The 16101-nt window shown below is 43.3% G+C and overlaps 1 protein-coding gene across 1 annotated transcript in view; it reads right to left on the reverse strand.

Annotated features, from left to right (window-relative positions):
• Positions 1-6148: 6148 nt before the first annotated feature.
• Positions 6149-16101, reverse strand: part of LOC114923422 (POU domain, class 5, transcription factor 3-like) — a 25505-nt gene continuing 15552 nt past the window's right edge. The window contains exons 3-4 of the mRNA XM_029286359.1: positions 11664-11914; positions 6149-6433 (exon numbers count right to left, since the gene is read on the reverse strand). Coding sequence (XP_029142192.1) covers positions 6149-6433; positions 11664-11914 — 536 coding nt within the window. The remainder of the gene's footprint in view (positions 6434-11663; positions 11915-16101) is intronic.

A 16101-nucleotide genomic window follows, 5' to 3' on the forward strand; every position in this document is an offset into this window, starting at 1 on the left:
GTCAAGCCACAGAATGAAGAATCTTCAACCTGGGGAAAGGGCTAGAAGCGGGCTCCATCTCCGGGGGAATCTGTTGACATATAAGGCTTCTGCTAGCAAAAGACACAAGAGGAGATCAAAAGCTGAACCCCTCTCAAAAAAGGATATTTGCTGTAAACCATAAGTTCTGCCCCAGTGGCTGCTTTGTTTTCTCAAGATGTGTCGACCAAAGCACTTTGCAGTTAAAAAAGGAAAGGCGATTCTTAATTTCAATCCCGTTTCTGTTCATCCTGGCTTCACTGTCAGACTTCTCTGCAGCGCATTTGCTCGCGTTTGCCGCCTCTAGTGACTCAGTCTGGGAAACCCGCTTTTTAATACACCAAAATGAAAAATAAGCTACTCCTGTAGGTTTACAGGGAAATTGCTGCCACAGAAGCAAACAAGAAACTCAACCAAAGACTTCCGTAATTTAGGAAAGAGGCATTAAATTTTTATTCTTGTGCATTTGGCAAGCTTGTTTTTGCCTTTTTAGGGGGAAGGAAGGAAGGAAGGGTATCCTTTTCTTGTAACAATATTTCTCATCTTGCAACAGGCTTGATCTTAGCATTGAAATAAACCTAACTACAAACTTAGTGGTTGTATAAATGGGATAAGACTGAACTAGAGGTGTTCAAACTAATTGTTTTTCCTTGAAAACAATCTTATGGCAGCGTAATTACAGTTTTCACCTGTTGAAAGAATGCTCAACATCCTCACTGTGATCTCAGATATTACCAAGTTCACAAATACAGGTAGTCCTCGACTTACGAGCCCAAAATTTATGTTGCTGAGACATTTGTTAAGTGAATTTTGCCCCATTTTGCCACCTTTTCTTGCCACATTTGTTAACTGAATCACTGCACTTGTTAAGTGAGTCACACGGCTGTAAAATGAATCTGGCTTTCCCGTTGACTTTGCTTGTCAGAAGGTCGCAAAAGGGGATCACATGACCCCAGGACACTGCAACCGTCATAAATATGAGTCAGTTGCCAAGCATCTGAATTCTAATCACGTGATCATGGGGATGCTGCAACGGTCGTAAGTGTGAAAAAGGGACCTAAGTTGCTTTTTTCAGGACCATAACTTTGAACGGTCACTAAGTGAACTGTCGTAAGTCGAGGACTACCTGTATTTATGCCCCAGGGTAAAGTTGCAGGATTCTAATCTGGGTCGGTCACCGGGACCAGAGGTTTAATCTTCCAAGCTTTCGGAGTCATGCTGGAGCCCATCCTCCAGGAACTTCTCTCTACTAGAATGTGTATTTACTATACATAGAACAGGGGTGTGGAACCTTGGCTCTTTTATGACTGGTGGACTTCAACTCCCAGAATTCCTGAGCCAGCATGGTTCAGCTTGGAAACCTCTCCTTTTCCCCTCAGCATGGCTGGCTCAGGAATTCTGGGAGTTGAAGTCCACGAGTCATAAAAGAGCCAAGGTTCCACACCCCTGGCATAAAACAACCCAAAGCCCACATTCTGATAACCTGAAAACCCGGAAGACTAAAACCTCTGGTCCTGGTGACCAACCCAGCTTGGATCCTGCATTACAAGTCCCTTGTGAGAACTTTAAAAGGTGGGTTGAGGGGTTGGTTTTTTTTTAGTGTTGTCTTCCTGTTCTTTTCTAGCTTCCTTTTTGATATGAAATGGCCTCATGGGTGTCTTTTGCTCAATACAGTACAGGTAATCCTCGACCGTAACCATTTGTTACGTTCAAAGTGACTCGTTACCGTTTTTCACACTTGCAACAGCTGCAGCATCCTTGTCACATGATCAAAACTTCACGTGCTCGCCAACTGGCCTGCATTTTTGACAGTTGCACTGTCCCCGGTGTGTGTGTATGTCATGTGAATCGCCATTTCTTAAGTCCTAGTTGACTTCTGACAAACAGTCAATAGGGGAAGCCAGATTTGCTTAACGGTTGCATGATTCACTTAAGAACTGCAGCGATTCACTAAACCAGGGGTAGGCAACCTTGGCTCTTTTATGACTCGTGGACTTCAGCTCCCAGAATTCCTGAGCCAGCATGGCTCAGCATGGAAACCTCTCCCTTTCCCCTCAGCATGGCTGGCTCAGGAATTCTGGGAGTTGAAGTCCACGAGTCATAAAAGAGCCAAGGTTGCCTACCCCTGCACTAACCAATTGTGACAAAAAAAAAAAAAAAACGTCGTAAAATGAGGCACAACTCGCCTAACGACTATCTTGTTTAACAAGGGAAATTTTGAGCTCGACTGAGGCCATAAGTCAAGAACTGCCTGTATTATTTAAGCAATGACAAACCTCGAGTGGAGGCACCCAGCATATTCAGCAGAAATTCTGCAGAGATTCTCACTCAAATATTCCAATGTTAAAAAAAAAAATCTGCTTGAAAGATATTGCAGCAGAGAGAGTTCTAGTTCCCCACCTAGATAGTCTTATCTTTTACACAACTCGGTTTAATTTTTGTTACTTCCCATTTTTTTCAACCAACATGTCATTTTATCCCACTGGATTACATTGAGGGCTTGTTCAGCATTTTCTTCCTATCCTAAACAACTGTTCCCCAACATTGTTTTAATTTTGTAAGCCACCTGGATTCACCACATGTACATTGGGGGGAGGGGGCGCACATGAGTGTATTTAATAATTTAATAAAAAAATCTGTTCCCATAATGCCTCAGCCAGCGTGGGCATTGCTGAGAATGCTGGGAATTGAAATCCACAAATACCAAAGCTGGGATTTGCTGGAAAGAGTTTCAAAGTTTTTTGTGCCCCTGAACTCTTTCCAGCAAATCCCAGCTTTGGTATTTGTGGATTTCAATTCCCAGCATTCTCAGCAATGCCCACACTGGCTGAGGCATTATGGCAGAGAAAACCCCGTGCATCGGTAGCATTTGGGATACTAATGGCAAAATTGCAGAAATATAATAGGAAGTGATCTAGAAAATTTTGAGGAGGAAGCTAAGATAACATGAAGCTTTGAGTAGAGTTGAACAATTCACACAGTATGCTGAGCCCAATCCAGTCATTGTTTATCATGCTAACTGCTTCCGTTCCTTCCTTCCTTCCCTCCCTCTTTTCCTACTTCAGGTGTCAAAGGAGATATAAAGTTACTCTTCACTTCCAGAAAAAAATATCAACCAATAATTTCAAGAAAAAAAAACTAGCCCAGAAACTGAATAATAAATGAAGTTCTCGATCTGATTAATTGGACAGCAATTATGCCAATAAGCGCAAAAAAAAAGTAACCCTATGTAACTACAGCTTGCTAGGTGACTTTGGACTAGTCATTCTTGGCTCATCTATCTTTCATGGTGGTGGTTGTGGACAAACACAACCCCTGGGGCTTGTACTGCACTTAGATATACCGTATGCACACACGCCAAATAAAGAGCATTAATGCTAAGACTCATCCCAAGAGTGATCTCTCTGCAAAATGACTTGGTAAGTGGCCGGTATTCAAATAAAAGTTGCAATCAGAAGATCAGGAGAATCCCCTTATGGGCAATTTATTAGAAAGCATGGAGTAGGAATTAATGACGTTTGTCATTAACAAGTAGTCCTTGACATATGACCACAATTGAGCCCAAAATTTCTGTTGCTAAGCAGGACAGTTGTCAAGTGAGTTTTGCCCCATTTTACCACCTTTTTTGCCGCAGTTGTTAAGTGAATCACTGCAGGTGTTGAGTTAGTAATATGGTTGCTAAGTGAATCTGGCTTCCCCATTGACTTTGCTTGCCGGAAGGTCGCCAAAGGTGATCACATAACCCAGGTAAGCGCAACCATCATAATTGAGTCATTGACAAGCACTTGGTTTTGATCACGTGACCATGAGGCTGCTGCAACAGTCATAAGTATGATACACAGTCACAAGCCACACTTTTCCAGTGCTGCTGTGACTTTGAATAGTCACTAAATCAGTGGTTCTCAACCTGTGGGTCGGGACCCCATTTGGGGTCGATCGACCATTTCATGGGGGTCGCCAAGCAAGGCTGTCTGCCATTTTTTTTGTCCGCCATTTTTCCCCCTTTTCCGGCGGGTGCCTTACCTCCCTTGGGCTAGGCCAGCTGGTGGTCGGCCTGCTCGGTCTCTGCCGCTTTCCAGCTATGCCTCGGCCGGCGCAGGGGGCGGAACCACACATGCGCGGCGCTCCCGGGCAGGGAAAGTCCTTGACTTACGACCGGTTGGGTAGCCCTCGACTTATGACCGGTTTAGTCCTCGACTTACGACCGGTTTAGTCCTCGACTTACGACCGGTTGGGGTTGCGGCATTAAAAAGATTGAGAACCACTGCACTAAATGAACTGTTGTAATTCGAGGACTACCTGAATACAAAACTGTAAATGGTGTGCACACTGCATTCCTCCATCCCCAAATATAGGCACCTGGATTCAGAGAGATGTGGATAAACAATGAGGTCAATCATGTTTATCAGGGGTCTTCAAACTTGGCCCTTTTATGACTTGTGGACTTCAACTCCCAGAATTCCTCAGCCAGCATGCCTGGCTGAGGAATTCTGGGAGTTGAAGTCCACAAGTCATAAAAGGACCAAGTTTGAAGACCCCTGATGTTTATGGATAGCACTTTTATGTACGTAGTGGTATTGGTCACAAGCTTTAGACTATGGTTTGTGTAACCCGATGTCCTGATTTTTGCAACACTTTGCAAAATTGGTGTTGTGTGCAAACTAGGCCATTTGAACTGCATTGGTGTTATGTGCAAACTAGGCCATTTGAACTAGTATGATATGTGAAGTAATCCACAGGCCAGGAAAACAAAGAAAAGGGGAATTTGGTTGGTTTAATTGTGGCCAGTGCAACTTGCTTGATACAAAGATACTCCTGATTTAAAAAAACACACACTTATGTTAAATCAGTCAACATTTTTTTAATGGAGGCCTCTTATGTCATGCAAACAATTGAACAAATTAGGAAAATCAAATACAAGGTTAAATCATTATGAAGTTATGATTAAAATAATACAGCCACCAACATTCTTCTCCCATGCCAGATACAATAGTATGTTATGAAAGAAATGAGGAACGGAGTATGACTTTCAATATTTTAGCACTAGCTTCCTTTCCATGTTTGATTTTTCCTTTGATGTTTGGCCTGCTTTTGAATTTGTAGCAGGGCAGGGAGGAAAAATGGGGCATCTGGTCCTTGGAAAAATACCTTGCTCAAAATATATCTCATACCATGCGTTCTTGTGTCTAAGATTGTGGATTTCCAGAGAGGGAGAAGATGCGTATCCAGCATCTTGCGTGTACTCAGGAGAAAAGGGTAGCATCTAAAATCTGATTTCTGAGGACTGCAATGTCAGTCAAAGTCAAAAGGAGAATGTTTCTGGGGACACAATTAAGGGCTCTCCATCTTGGGGTGGCAGGGTGGACAAAGAACCAAACCAAAAGATCTCAGTAAGCTTTTAAGGACTTTTCTTGGTTAGATCGTACACATTTTGGACCCAAGAATGCTTTGACGTAGGTCACCCATCAAAGAAATTTTGTACTAAATGATAGGATGGGGAGGGAGAGGAGAAAAATGAAACCCAAGTCCTTTCTATCTGCAGGGGAGTTGTGTTCTGCAAAGAAAATCACAAAACCATGGGATTTTTCAGGTTCACAAAGAAGTGAACCTCAAAAATCACATGGCTTTGTGTTCGATAGTTATGAGAACAAAAGCCCACCCTGAAGCCTTTATAAGCCCTGCCATCTCAACATGCATTAATTAAAAGTGGTCAATGCTATCCAATTATGGTCCATTCCCCAAAATCTGCTTGGTCCTTGGAAGACAGAAGCATCTGGATTTGGGGTGGGTCAACAACGTGTGCACACCAAACTAATAAAAGACCAGCTGTTAATGGATCCTGAGGAGATAAAAAGGGTTGGGAATGAGAGCCACTTTCAGAAGCAGCTGTTGCTTTTTCAAAATATATAGGAAATCATCGTTAAAAAAATCTTTTTTAAAACCCTCGATTAGAAAAGCCTCACCAAGAAGTTCTGCATCCCTGAGTGTAAAAGAAAGACGGGCAAAAGCCTAAGCTTTGGCCTCTTCTTCCTTTCCTGAAGGATAACAAATCTAAGAAATAGAAAGAAAATGGCTGGAGGACCTCCCTGAGATTAAAAATTAAGACGCCGAGGTTGGCTAGACAGGCTCCTCAGGTGGAATGCATTGGGTGGCCCATGACAGCCGAGGTGGGAGCGATAAAAACATCTCCTTCGTGGAACTGAGGCACGTAAACGGCAGCAAAGGCAGTCGTGTTGTAGCCCTGGGGTGGTGGAGGCAGCTGGTGATGGATGGGGCCAAGCCCGTGGGGCGGAGCTTGGTGTGGCCCATGGGGGCATGCTTGGGGGACGGTAGGACCATCGCACTCATCCCGAGACCCAGCTCCTGTGTTGCGCTTGCCCTTCTGGCGGCGGTTGCAAAACCAGACGCGTACTACCTACAGGGATGAGAGACGAGACAAAGCACGTGTAAGTTATAGCAAGAGCACTTAGACCAGTGGTTCTCAACCTTTTTAATGCCGCGACCCCAACCGGTCGTAAGTCGAGGACTAAACCGGTCGTAAGTCGAGGACTAAACCGGTCGTAAGTCGAGGACTTTCCCTGCCCGGAAGCGCCGCGCATGCGTGGTTCCGCCCCCTGCGCCGGCCGAGGCGTAGCTGGCAAGCGGCAGAGACGGAGCAGGCCGACCACCAGCTGGCCCAGCCCAAGGGAGGTAAGGCACCCGCCGGAAAAGGGGGAAAAAATGGCGGACAAAAAAAATGGCGGACAGCCTTGCTTGGCAACCCCCATGAAATGGTCGATCGGCCCCAAATGGGGTCCCAACCCACAGGTTGAGAACCACTGACTTAGACTTACTGTATATACTGCCCCATAGCACTTTACAGCGCTCTGGGTGGTTTATAATGTCAGCGTGTTGCCTCCAACAATCTGGGTCCTCATTTTACCGACCTCGGTAGGATGGAAGGCTGTGTCAACCGTGAGCCTCGTCAGTATTGAACTCCTGCTGTGGGCAGAGTTTGCCTGCAATACGGCATTCTAACCATTGTGCCACCAGGGCCTATGATAAAGCTGATATGTTGAGAGACAGAGGACTGCACTAATGCTCTCCACAATGGTCTTCTCCTCATAGTTCCTTGCGCAGCCCAACCTCTAGAGCAGGGCTCTTCAAACTTGGCCCTTTTATGACTTGTGGACTTCAACTCCCAGAATTCCTCAGCCAGCATACCTGGCTGAAGAATTCTGGGAATTGAAGTCCACAAGTCATAAAAGGGCCAGGTTTGAAGACCCCCTGCTCTAGAAGGACTCTACATCACCTGCCCAACGGTAGAAGAAAGTCTGAGGTTAATCTCTGGGCTTAACAACCCTAACATCTACTGAACAGGGGAGTCAGAGCGCTCTCAGATTTAGTTCACATCCTTTAAACGGGAGTCATGGGAGATTTTAAGAGACAAGGTAGAACCGAAGAAGCTTCTTGGGATGAGAAGTGAAATGTCTTCAAGCAAAACAAAGAAAAGTCCAGTTGCCTTTTGAAAAAGTAACTTTGGGACAGCCATGACCCATCAGATGAGATGACTGAGAATCTCCACAGATAAATGTTGAGGGTGACATCCCAGTTGGGTTTACGCAAGCTTGGTTTATTTCACCAGGTGGATCTTGGGTTTAATAAACCACCAAATGATTCAGTTTCCAATAAAGGAGAATATCTAGTTCAAACTTGAAATGAGGGGCTCCTTGGTGCTCTCTGAGCTTGGTTGTTTGCTTGCAGATGTTTCAGTACCCAAACTAGGTAACATCATCATATGGCCACTGGTGATGTTACCTAGTTTGGGTAATGAAACATCTGCAAGCAAACAACCAAGCTCAGAGAGCACCAAGGACCCCTCATGATTCAGTTTGCACCAGCTAAGCCAGTTCCCCAACCTTTTGGGGTTGGGAGCCCGGAGCAAGGGGGAGGGGGGAAAGAAAGGATGGTTTTGTGTGTGTGTGTGGGGGGTGTTAACGCATGTGCGCGTGCACACGAATACCCATTGCTCACGAGTGGGGGCGCATGTGGGGGCGACATTTGTGTGAGGCTGTGCACACGTGCGCACACACACGTGCACCGGCCAGCCACTCATGCGGCCCACAGGTTGGGGAGCGAAGCAATAATCCATGGTTTCCAAATGGCAATGGTTAGATTCACAGAACACCTCAAGCTTAACAGCAACCAACCATATGAATTGTACTGAAATGTGAAGCCAATGAAAACAGAGCATAAGAAAGCTTGTCAGCTTTCCAAAGGATTTAATATCTGCCAGTTTCACCCACCTCCGAATTGTGGTAACAATAAAGGTCCACACCAGAGTACTTTGGACACGCATCCGAATCAGACACAACATTTGCAGCTTGTGTACTCTGCCATTTGGGAATGTGCCACAGGGACTCAATAGCGCTCTCTGGGTTTTCCTTCCTTTCTTGAGGATTAGAATCCAAATCACTGGATGGCAGCAAATTGGGGGAGACCGTATAGTACATTTGAAAATATATACAGGAAGTCCTCGACTTACAAACACGAGTGAGGCCAAAATTTCTGTGGCTAAGTGAGGCAGTTGAGTGAATTTTACTCCATTTTATGATCTTTCTTGCCACAGTGAAACACTGCAGTTAAGCCAGTATCACGGTTGTTAAGTGAATCTGGCTTCCCCCATTGACTTTGCTTGTCAGAAGGTCGCAAAAAGTGATTCACATGACACTGCAACCATCACAAATATGAGACAGTTGCCAACATCTGAATTTTGCTCCTGTGATCACGGGGATACTGCGACAGTTTTAAGTGTGAGGATCAGTTGTAAGTCACTTTTTAAAATGTCCCTGTAACTTTGAACGAATGGCCCAAGGACTACCTTTTATCTGAAGATATCCCACTGACACCCAAGTATCCCAGGACCTAAATTATTTGTGGATGATGGAAGAAAGGAACTTGAGACTCAAAATACAAATGATTTCATCAATTGTGTCTTGTGCCAGTAGGGTTAGTGTTTAATTTTTAATTAGCATAATGCCAGCACATAAATGGGCACAAATGCAGCCACTCTTAGAATCATCATCATCATCATCATCATCATCATCATCATCATCATTGGAGCACCACTTGAACACCATTGGCATTGACAAATTCGCCATTAGTCAATTGCAAAAGGCGGCCTTACTAGGAACTGCTTTCATCCTGCGACGATATCTGTAATACCATCAAACATCCACATCTGCCTATCCCAGGTCCTTGGTAAGGACTCGATAGGTAGACAAAAATGCCAAATCCAGTCTGAACATCTGGCTGACTGTGCGATGATGATGATTATTATTATTATTAATAATAATAATAGTAATTAGTAGTAATAACAACTTTATTGTCACTTTGAATGTACACCAATCGACATACATCAAAATGAAATTTTGTTGCCTATGGCTCTCAAGGGTCACCACCTCCAATATACACTCCTTGTTTGTGGCCAGCTTAAGTTTCAGAAGTTACAGAATATTGTGAACAATCAAGTAATCTCCCAAATAACTGGCAATCAGAGCTGGAAAAGAGTGCAGAAAGTGGCAACAATGCACTCAAGAGACAAGATGTAGTCTCATTTAATCAGTAGGACTTCCCTTATGTGTAGAGTTCAGGTAGTCCTCAATTTATGACTGTAATTGAGGGTGTAAAGCAAGTCACTCTGTGACAATGGATTTTCTTTGCAGTGGTTGTTAAAAGCCACGGTCATTAAATGAACCCACTGTTTGTAATGAGGCGGGTTTTTCTGGAAATCAGAAGTCCATGCTGGTTCCCGGGAAAAACATAAATCAATAACATGACCCCAAGGTGGTGCAAATGGCCCTAAATGTGGGTCAATTGCCAAGTGCCCAAAATGCGGTCACATGACCATAGGGGATAAAGGCGGATGTTGGGACTTCACATCTGGGTCGCGCAAGTCCCTTTATTGGGGTCTGTCATAACATTAAATGACTGGTCATAAGTTGAGGACTACCTGTAGATGCTTGGAAACACAAGCAAGAAGATTCATTTGTGCCTGTATTTTCCTTAGCATCGGGCTGACTATTATGGGACATTGACGCTAGGCTATATGGAACCTGAACTGATCCATCAGGATTGCTCTTATACTATATTCTGAGAACAGAAGAAGCTTCTTGGATGAGAAGCAAAAATGTTTTCAAAGGAAAAACCAAGGAAGTCCAATTGTCTTTGGGACAGCCATGACCTGGATGATTGAGAATCTCCACAGATATGTTCTTAGAACAAAGATTATGAGTACAGGTTGCTGTGATCTTTATATATTTCCAGAGGCATCTGTTTGGTTGATGCTAGTAGAACACAATCTCAAGAATTGTATGATGGGATGAGCTTTAGGCTCATCACCGCAGTGTTAAGAGCCAGAAGCAGGAATTCAACTTATATATCAATGGAAAGATAATTTAATCAAGAATGTAATGCAACAAAGCTTGTTCAATGATCTGTACTGTATTCTATGAAAAGTTATAGCCAAAGAACCAGAAAAAGGAAGCACAACTTGCTTAGGTTGATATCAGGTTGCTTTCCTTCATCTGATTGTAGCCAATGAGCATGAGTGTTTAGAGAGCCAATCAGGTGTCATCTTGTTTTGGCAATGATTCAATCAGATCACAGTAGGATTCAGTGACTGATGTCATGTATTGAAGCTGAGAGGAGGAGATTTGTCAGTATGTTATGTGATCGCTATCCAGTTGGTTGGGTTTTTTTGTGTTCTTTCATTTAGTGAGCTTATAAAATGTAATAAAGTTAAAGTAATGGTACAAAGAGTTGACTGGTTGCCCAGAAAGCGATGTAAAATAATAGTATTAAGTGAACAAGGCTACAGTAATAAAGAAATTAGAAGAAAAATTGGTGGAAACTTAACCAAAGGTGGCATTTCTACTGTACACTTTTCCCAAAAGGTTTCCACAATTTTGGCCACTACTGTAGAAATTATAGTCCAACACATCTTAGTGCCACCAAGTTGAAAAGAGTGCTTACAATCAGGTGTAATGGAACTATAATTCAACAGGCAAACCTTTTTTCAAATTAAAGAGGGTAGGTTTATTATGACAATCATAGGGTTATTACGTCACTTGAGGTTTTTCCAGATTGACAGGTAGAGTGTTCCGAACTCAGAAGAAAATACCTCACATTTTGACATTTTGTCCTAAGTTTTGACAATACGCCAAAACATCTTTGTTCCATGGGTTCTGCAGTAAGCATTCTGTTCCCTTACTTTTATCCTGAAAAAGTAAGTAATCTGTGCAGAGTACTATCTATCACCCAACCTAAAAAAAATAATCTTCTAAACCAGGGGTGTCAAACTGCCGGCCTGCAGGCCGGATGCGTCATGGCGAAACCGCGCCCATCCCATTGCTGACAATGGGAAAAAAACTCACGATACGTCGTGACGCGTCATGTGATGTTGCAAGTTTGACACCCCGGTGTTAAACCAATTTTTCTCTAAATTAGGTAACTGGAAGTACTCAGAATAGACTATCACTCTAACTTCTTCTTTGACCCCAGGGCAGAAAAAGAATTTTAAATCCCCATTATCCTGGAGAGCTAGGATTTAGTGCACTGAGATGGTTGGATGCTTGGGGAAATGCAATAAGATGGGGATCACTCACATCCTTCTCCAGGCGGAGGTCATCAGCAATCTGTGAAATCTCCTGCAGGTTGGGTTTGGGGCAGCGCAGAAAGTACGACTCGAGTGAACCCCGCACGTTGTTCTCAATGCTGGTGCGCTTGCGTTTCCGGGCCTGGATCATGGCCGACTCCATGGAGCACAGCTGCTGCACAGAGGAGGAGAGCTGTATTTGGTGCCACTGCTTGGCGATCACCACCCCTTCTGACCCACCCAATAGAGTGCCTTCTTCACCTCCGTTTAAAAGAGAGGGAGCAAAAAAATAAAAAGGGCTAAATATACAGATTCTTGTAAGGCAGAGGTCCCCAACCCCTGGTCCGTGGACCGGTACCGGGCCGCAGCATGCCAGCAACCAGTCTGCACAAACGAGAAAAGCCTCATCTACACAGGATGCAGGCAGCACACAAAACCATGCACTCTCCTGTCCGTGGAAAAATCTCTCTCCATGGAACCGGTCCCTGGTGCCCAAAAGGTTCATGAAATGCTTCAGATGTCATAAATGAAGGGAATATTGCAGGATCCAATCTGGGTTGTTCACTGGGACCAGAGGTTTGTTCTTCTGAGCTTTCGGATTCATGCTGCAGCCCATCTTCAAGGAACTTCTCTGTGTCACGTAGAGGTGACCGACCCAGATTGGATCGCGCTTCAGATGTCTCCAGGATCTGCTACTTACAAGAGTGAGCAACCTATGCTGGGATAAGTCCCATTCCAACAGTCTAAACGTTCTTCCTTGGTATCCTTTGGTCTTTTTTTTAATTCTCCCTCTCTCTATCCTTGTCACTTCTGCCTAGAAGTAATGTTCAACTTACGATCACAATTGAATTTCAACGTTTTTGTGGCTAAGCAGCACGGTTGTTGAGTCGCACTGGATTTTACATCTTTTTTTGCCAGGGTTGTTAAGCAAATCACTGCCGAGGTTAAACGAATCACATGATCATTAAGTGAATCTGGCTTCCCCTATTAACTTTTGCTTTCAGAAGTCAGTTGGGAAGGTTGCGAGTGGCGATCACATGACCCAAAGATGTGGCAACCATCGTAAATGCTTGATGATTGCCAGGGCCTGAATTTTGATCATGTGACCATGGGGAGGCTGAGATGGTTGTAAGTCACTTTTTCCAATGCTGTTGTAACTTCGAATGTTTACTAAACTAATGGCTATAAATCAAGGACTACCTGCCCTACCACCCTAACATTATTCCATTCCTCCATTCAAACCTGCTGCCCTCTCCCCCATTTTGTAAAGCCCTCCCTTTGACCCATTTTTCAATGAGCGACAGATCCAAACAGGATATTTCTTTTATCCCCAAACCTAGGAAGCTTTCTAGTCACCAATTTTCTCTACCATCTCCAACTCTGCGTCCCCTCCTTCCAAAATCTGCACACATTTTCTTTCCCATGTCAGGATAAAAGAGCATCTCTGCTAGATTAAGTCAATGGACTATCTAGATCAGGGGTGTCAAACTGCTGGCCCATGGGCCGGATGCATCATAGCGAAACCGCGCCCACCCCATTGCCGGCAATGGAAAAAACAGTTGTGATACGTCGTGACACATCACGTGACGTTGTGAGTTTGACACCCCTGATCTAGATGAAAATTCTGCCTCACAGAATGGCCAACCAAGATGCACTTAGAAAGCTCAACAGCCCAGAGCAGAGACTGATTGCTTCTTCTACTGTTAATCTCAACCAGCTGTTACCTATGATTCACGAAGAGTAAACAACCATAAAGTTTAGGACAGGGGTGTTCAAACTTGGCCCCTTTTATGACTTGTGGACTTCAACTCCCAGAATTCCTCAGCCAGCATGCCTAGCTGAGGAATTCTGGGAGTTGAAAGTCCACAAGTCATAAAAGAGGCAAGTTTGAAGACCCTTGGGTTTAGGAGCCATGGATAGCCTGGATCTACTTGAATTTGTCCCATTCAAAATTATCTAAAATGGCAACTATCGCCATGTCTGATGACAATGATTTTCACAATTTAACTCTGGACGGGTGGCTTCTGAATCTCTCTGCAATTCCTTTCTAAAGGATGATCTTTACCCTTTCCTAGCAAAGGAATATCTGTGTCATGTTCACACCTTTTTCCAGTTCTATAATATACTTCTGGAGATGTTGTGACCAGAAGTCAATGCAATATTCAAAGAGTGATCTTTCCATTCATTGTTAAGTTTAATTCTAAATTCCATTCTCAGTGATACCAAGCATAGAATGTCCCCTTTAAAAGCAGCAAACTGTAAGTTAATATGTCATCCACCATGATCTCAAAATCATGGCATCTCAAGTCCCAATATTGGATGTGGAAACTGAATTTTTCGTGCCGGTGTGCCTCATTTTGCATTTACATGTATTGAACTGTATTTGCTTTTCTGAAATCCATTCACCAGCTTGGGAAAATCTTTGTGGGGTTTTCTGTATTCTCATTTAGATTTTACTACCATGAAAATTGTCCGATAGTATCAACCAATGCGGTCTCCTTATCTTACTCTCCACCTGAGCATATAGAAACTATTTAAAAAGCAGTTGATCCATGAAGGACTCTTTTTTGAATATCTAATTTGAAAAGGGTTTGTTTTTAATTCTTCTGTTTTTTTTTTCTAGAAAGCATCTCCCTTTTATCTAATGGCTGTTGAATTTTGATTACAAACTTTACACGAGAGAAATGTCAAAAGCACAAGTATGCTGTCTACTAAATTACCCCATCTACATTTTTGTTGACATCCTAAAAAGAAAGTTAATGAGACAAGACTCTGAGGGGGCCACTTTAGTTCCTTTTCAACAAGATTTCTTCCGAATGTTAAAATGATTTCCTCCTTAATAATTTTTTCAACATTTTATCCAGAATGGACAGAAAGCCCATTTTTAATTAATCCATTACGGTTCTCACTTCATCGCTATCTCAGCTCATCTGATTTCCTTCTTGAAAAAGCTCATTCAAGGATGTTCTAAATCTTCAACAATGAAGATAGAAAGACATTCCTTATTCAATTTCTCTAAAAATTTCTTTTCTCCTCTTTTTAGTATATTTTCAAATCCCATCATTCAGTGTCCTATTTATTTCCCTTTCCACTATATGCAAAAAAAATCAAATTATTGTTCATTGTGTCTTTCTGGGTTGAATTGTTTTGCAACTTTTATGTAATGCTTGCGTTTTGGGGGGGCTATTTCAGGTTTTCATTCATTCCTGCTCAACTCTGCCTTAGAAAAGGTGCAAAATTTTGTTTAGGGAAGAGCCCCTCCCCTTTCTGCTTCTTCCCCCTCCTATTTAGTAATGACATAGCAGAAATGAATAATAGGGTAATAAAAAAATGTGTGTGGATTTTGATGCTGTGGTAGCATAGTTACAGAACATTCAATTGATCGTTACTAAGGAATTAATGAGCACTATTAGAGAGCTTTAAATAGTGACATGAGAGACATTAGATTGCTAATCCCTGCTAAAGAACCATTCAAGTCCCAGTGAATGGATGGATGACTATATCCACAGAAGCATTGAATGAAGGAAGCTGATCTACATAACCAAACTGTATCTTTGTTGAGCTATATAGCATAAATTCATCCAATTTCCTTTGCTACTGCAGCCAAAATTCGAGTTTTGCAACTTTTTCATTAGCCTGCTCTTCCCATGCTTAGAACATAGAATCATAGGGCTGGGAGGGACCTCAGAGGTCTTCTAGTCCAATCCCCTGGCTCAAGGCAGGAGACCTTATACCAGGGGTAGGCAACCTCGGCTCTTTTATAACTCATGGACTTCAACTCCCAGAATTCCTGAGTCAGCAGCTGACTCAGGAATTCTGGGAGTTGAAGTCCACGAATCATAAAAGAGCCGAGGTTGCCTACCCCTGCCTTATACCATCCTGGTCAAATGATTGTCCAGTCTATTTTTGAAAACCTCCAGTAATGGAGCACCCACCACAACTCCGAGAGACGAGCTATTCCATCGATGAATTCATTTTATCACTCCAAGTCAAAACCGTACTGCAGGATGTGTAAAAATGTGAGAAAATAGAGAGTGTTCCTGCCTTTTTTGGGGGGGGGGGCAGGGAATCAGTCTCACCGTTCAGGAGATGCTCTGAAAAAAATTCCCAATAAGCAGATCCTTTTGAAATAACAAATTGTTCAGGACATTCTGGACCACCACAATTCTGAAGGATGCTCTTTTTCATTTCAAACACGAAACAAAAACCCTTTAAATTCTACACGCCTTGGGAAAGAGGCAGGCTCACATTTGCCTAGAACAGTGATGGCGAACCTTTTAGAGACCGAGTGCCCAAACTGCAACCCAAAACTCACTTATTTATCGCCGGGTGCCAGGTGGGCGTGGCCCACTGGGTGGGCGTGGCTGTGGTGGTCATGGCAGATTAGGTGGGTGTGGCCAAGGTGTGCGTGGTCACCTCTATGTTACTCATGGAAAGGTACACCTGTG

This window comes from Protobothrops mucrosquamatus, unplaced genomic scaffold, assembly GCF_001527695.2.
Source record: "Protobothrops mucrosquamatus isolate PMUCROS unplaced genomic scaffold, P.Mucros_1.0 scaffold3425, whole genome shotgun sequence".
NCBI lineage: Eukaryota > Metazoa > Chordata > Lepidosauria > Squamata > Viperidae > Protobothrops > Protobothrops mucrosquamatus.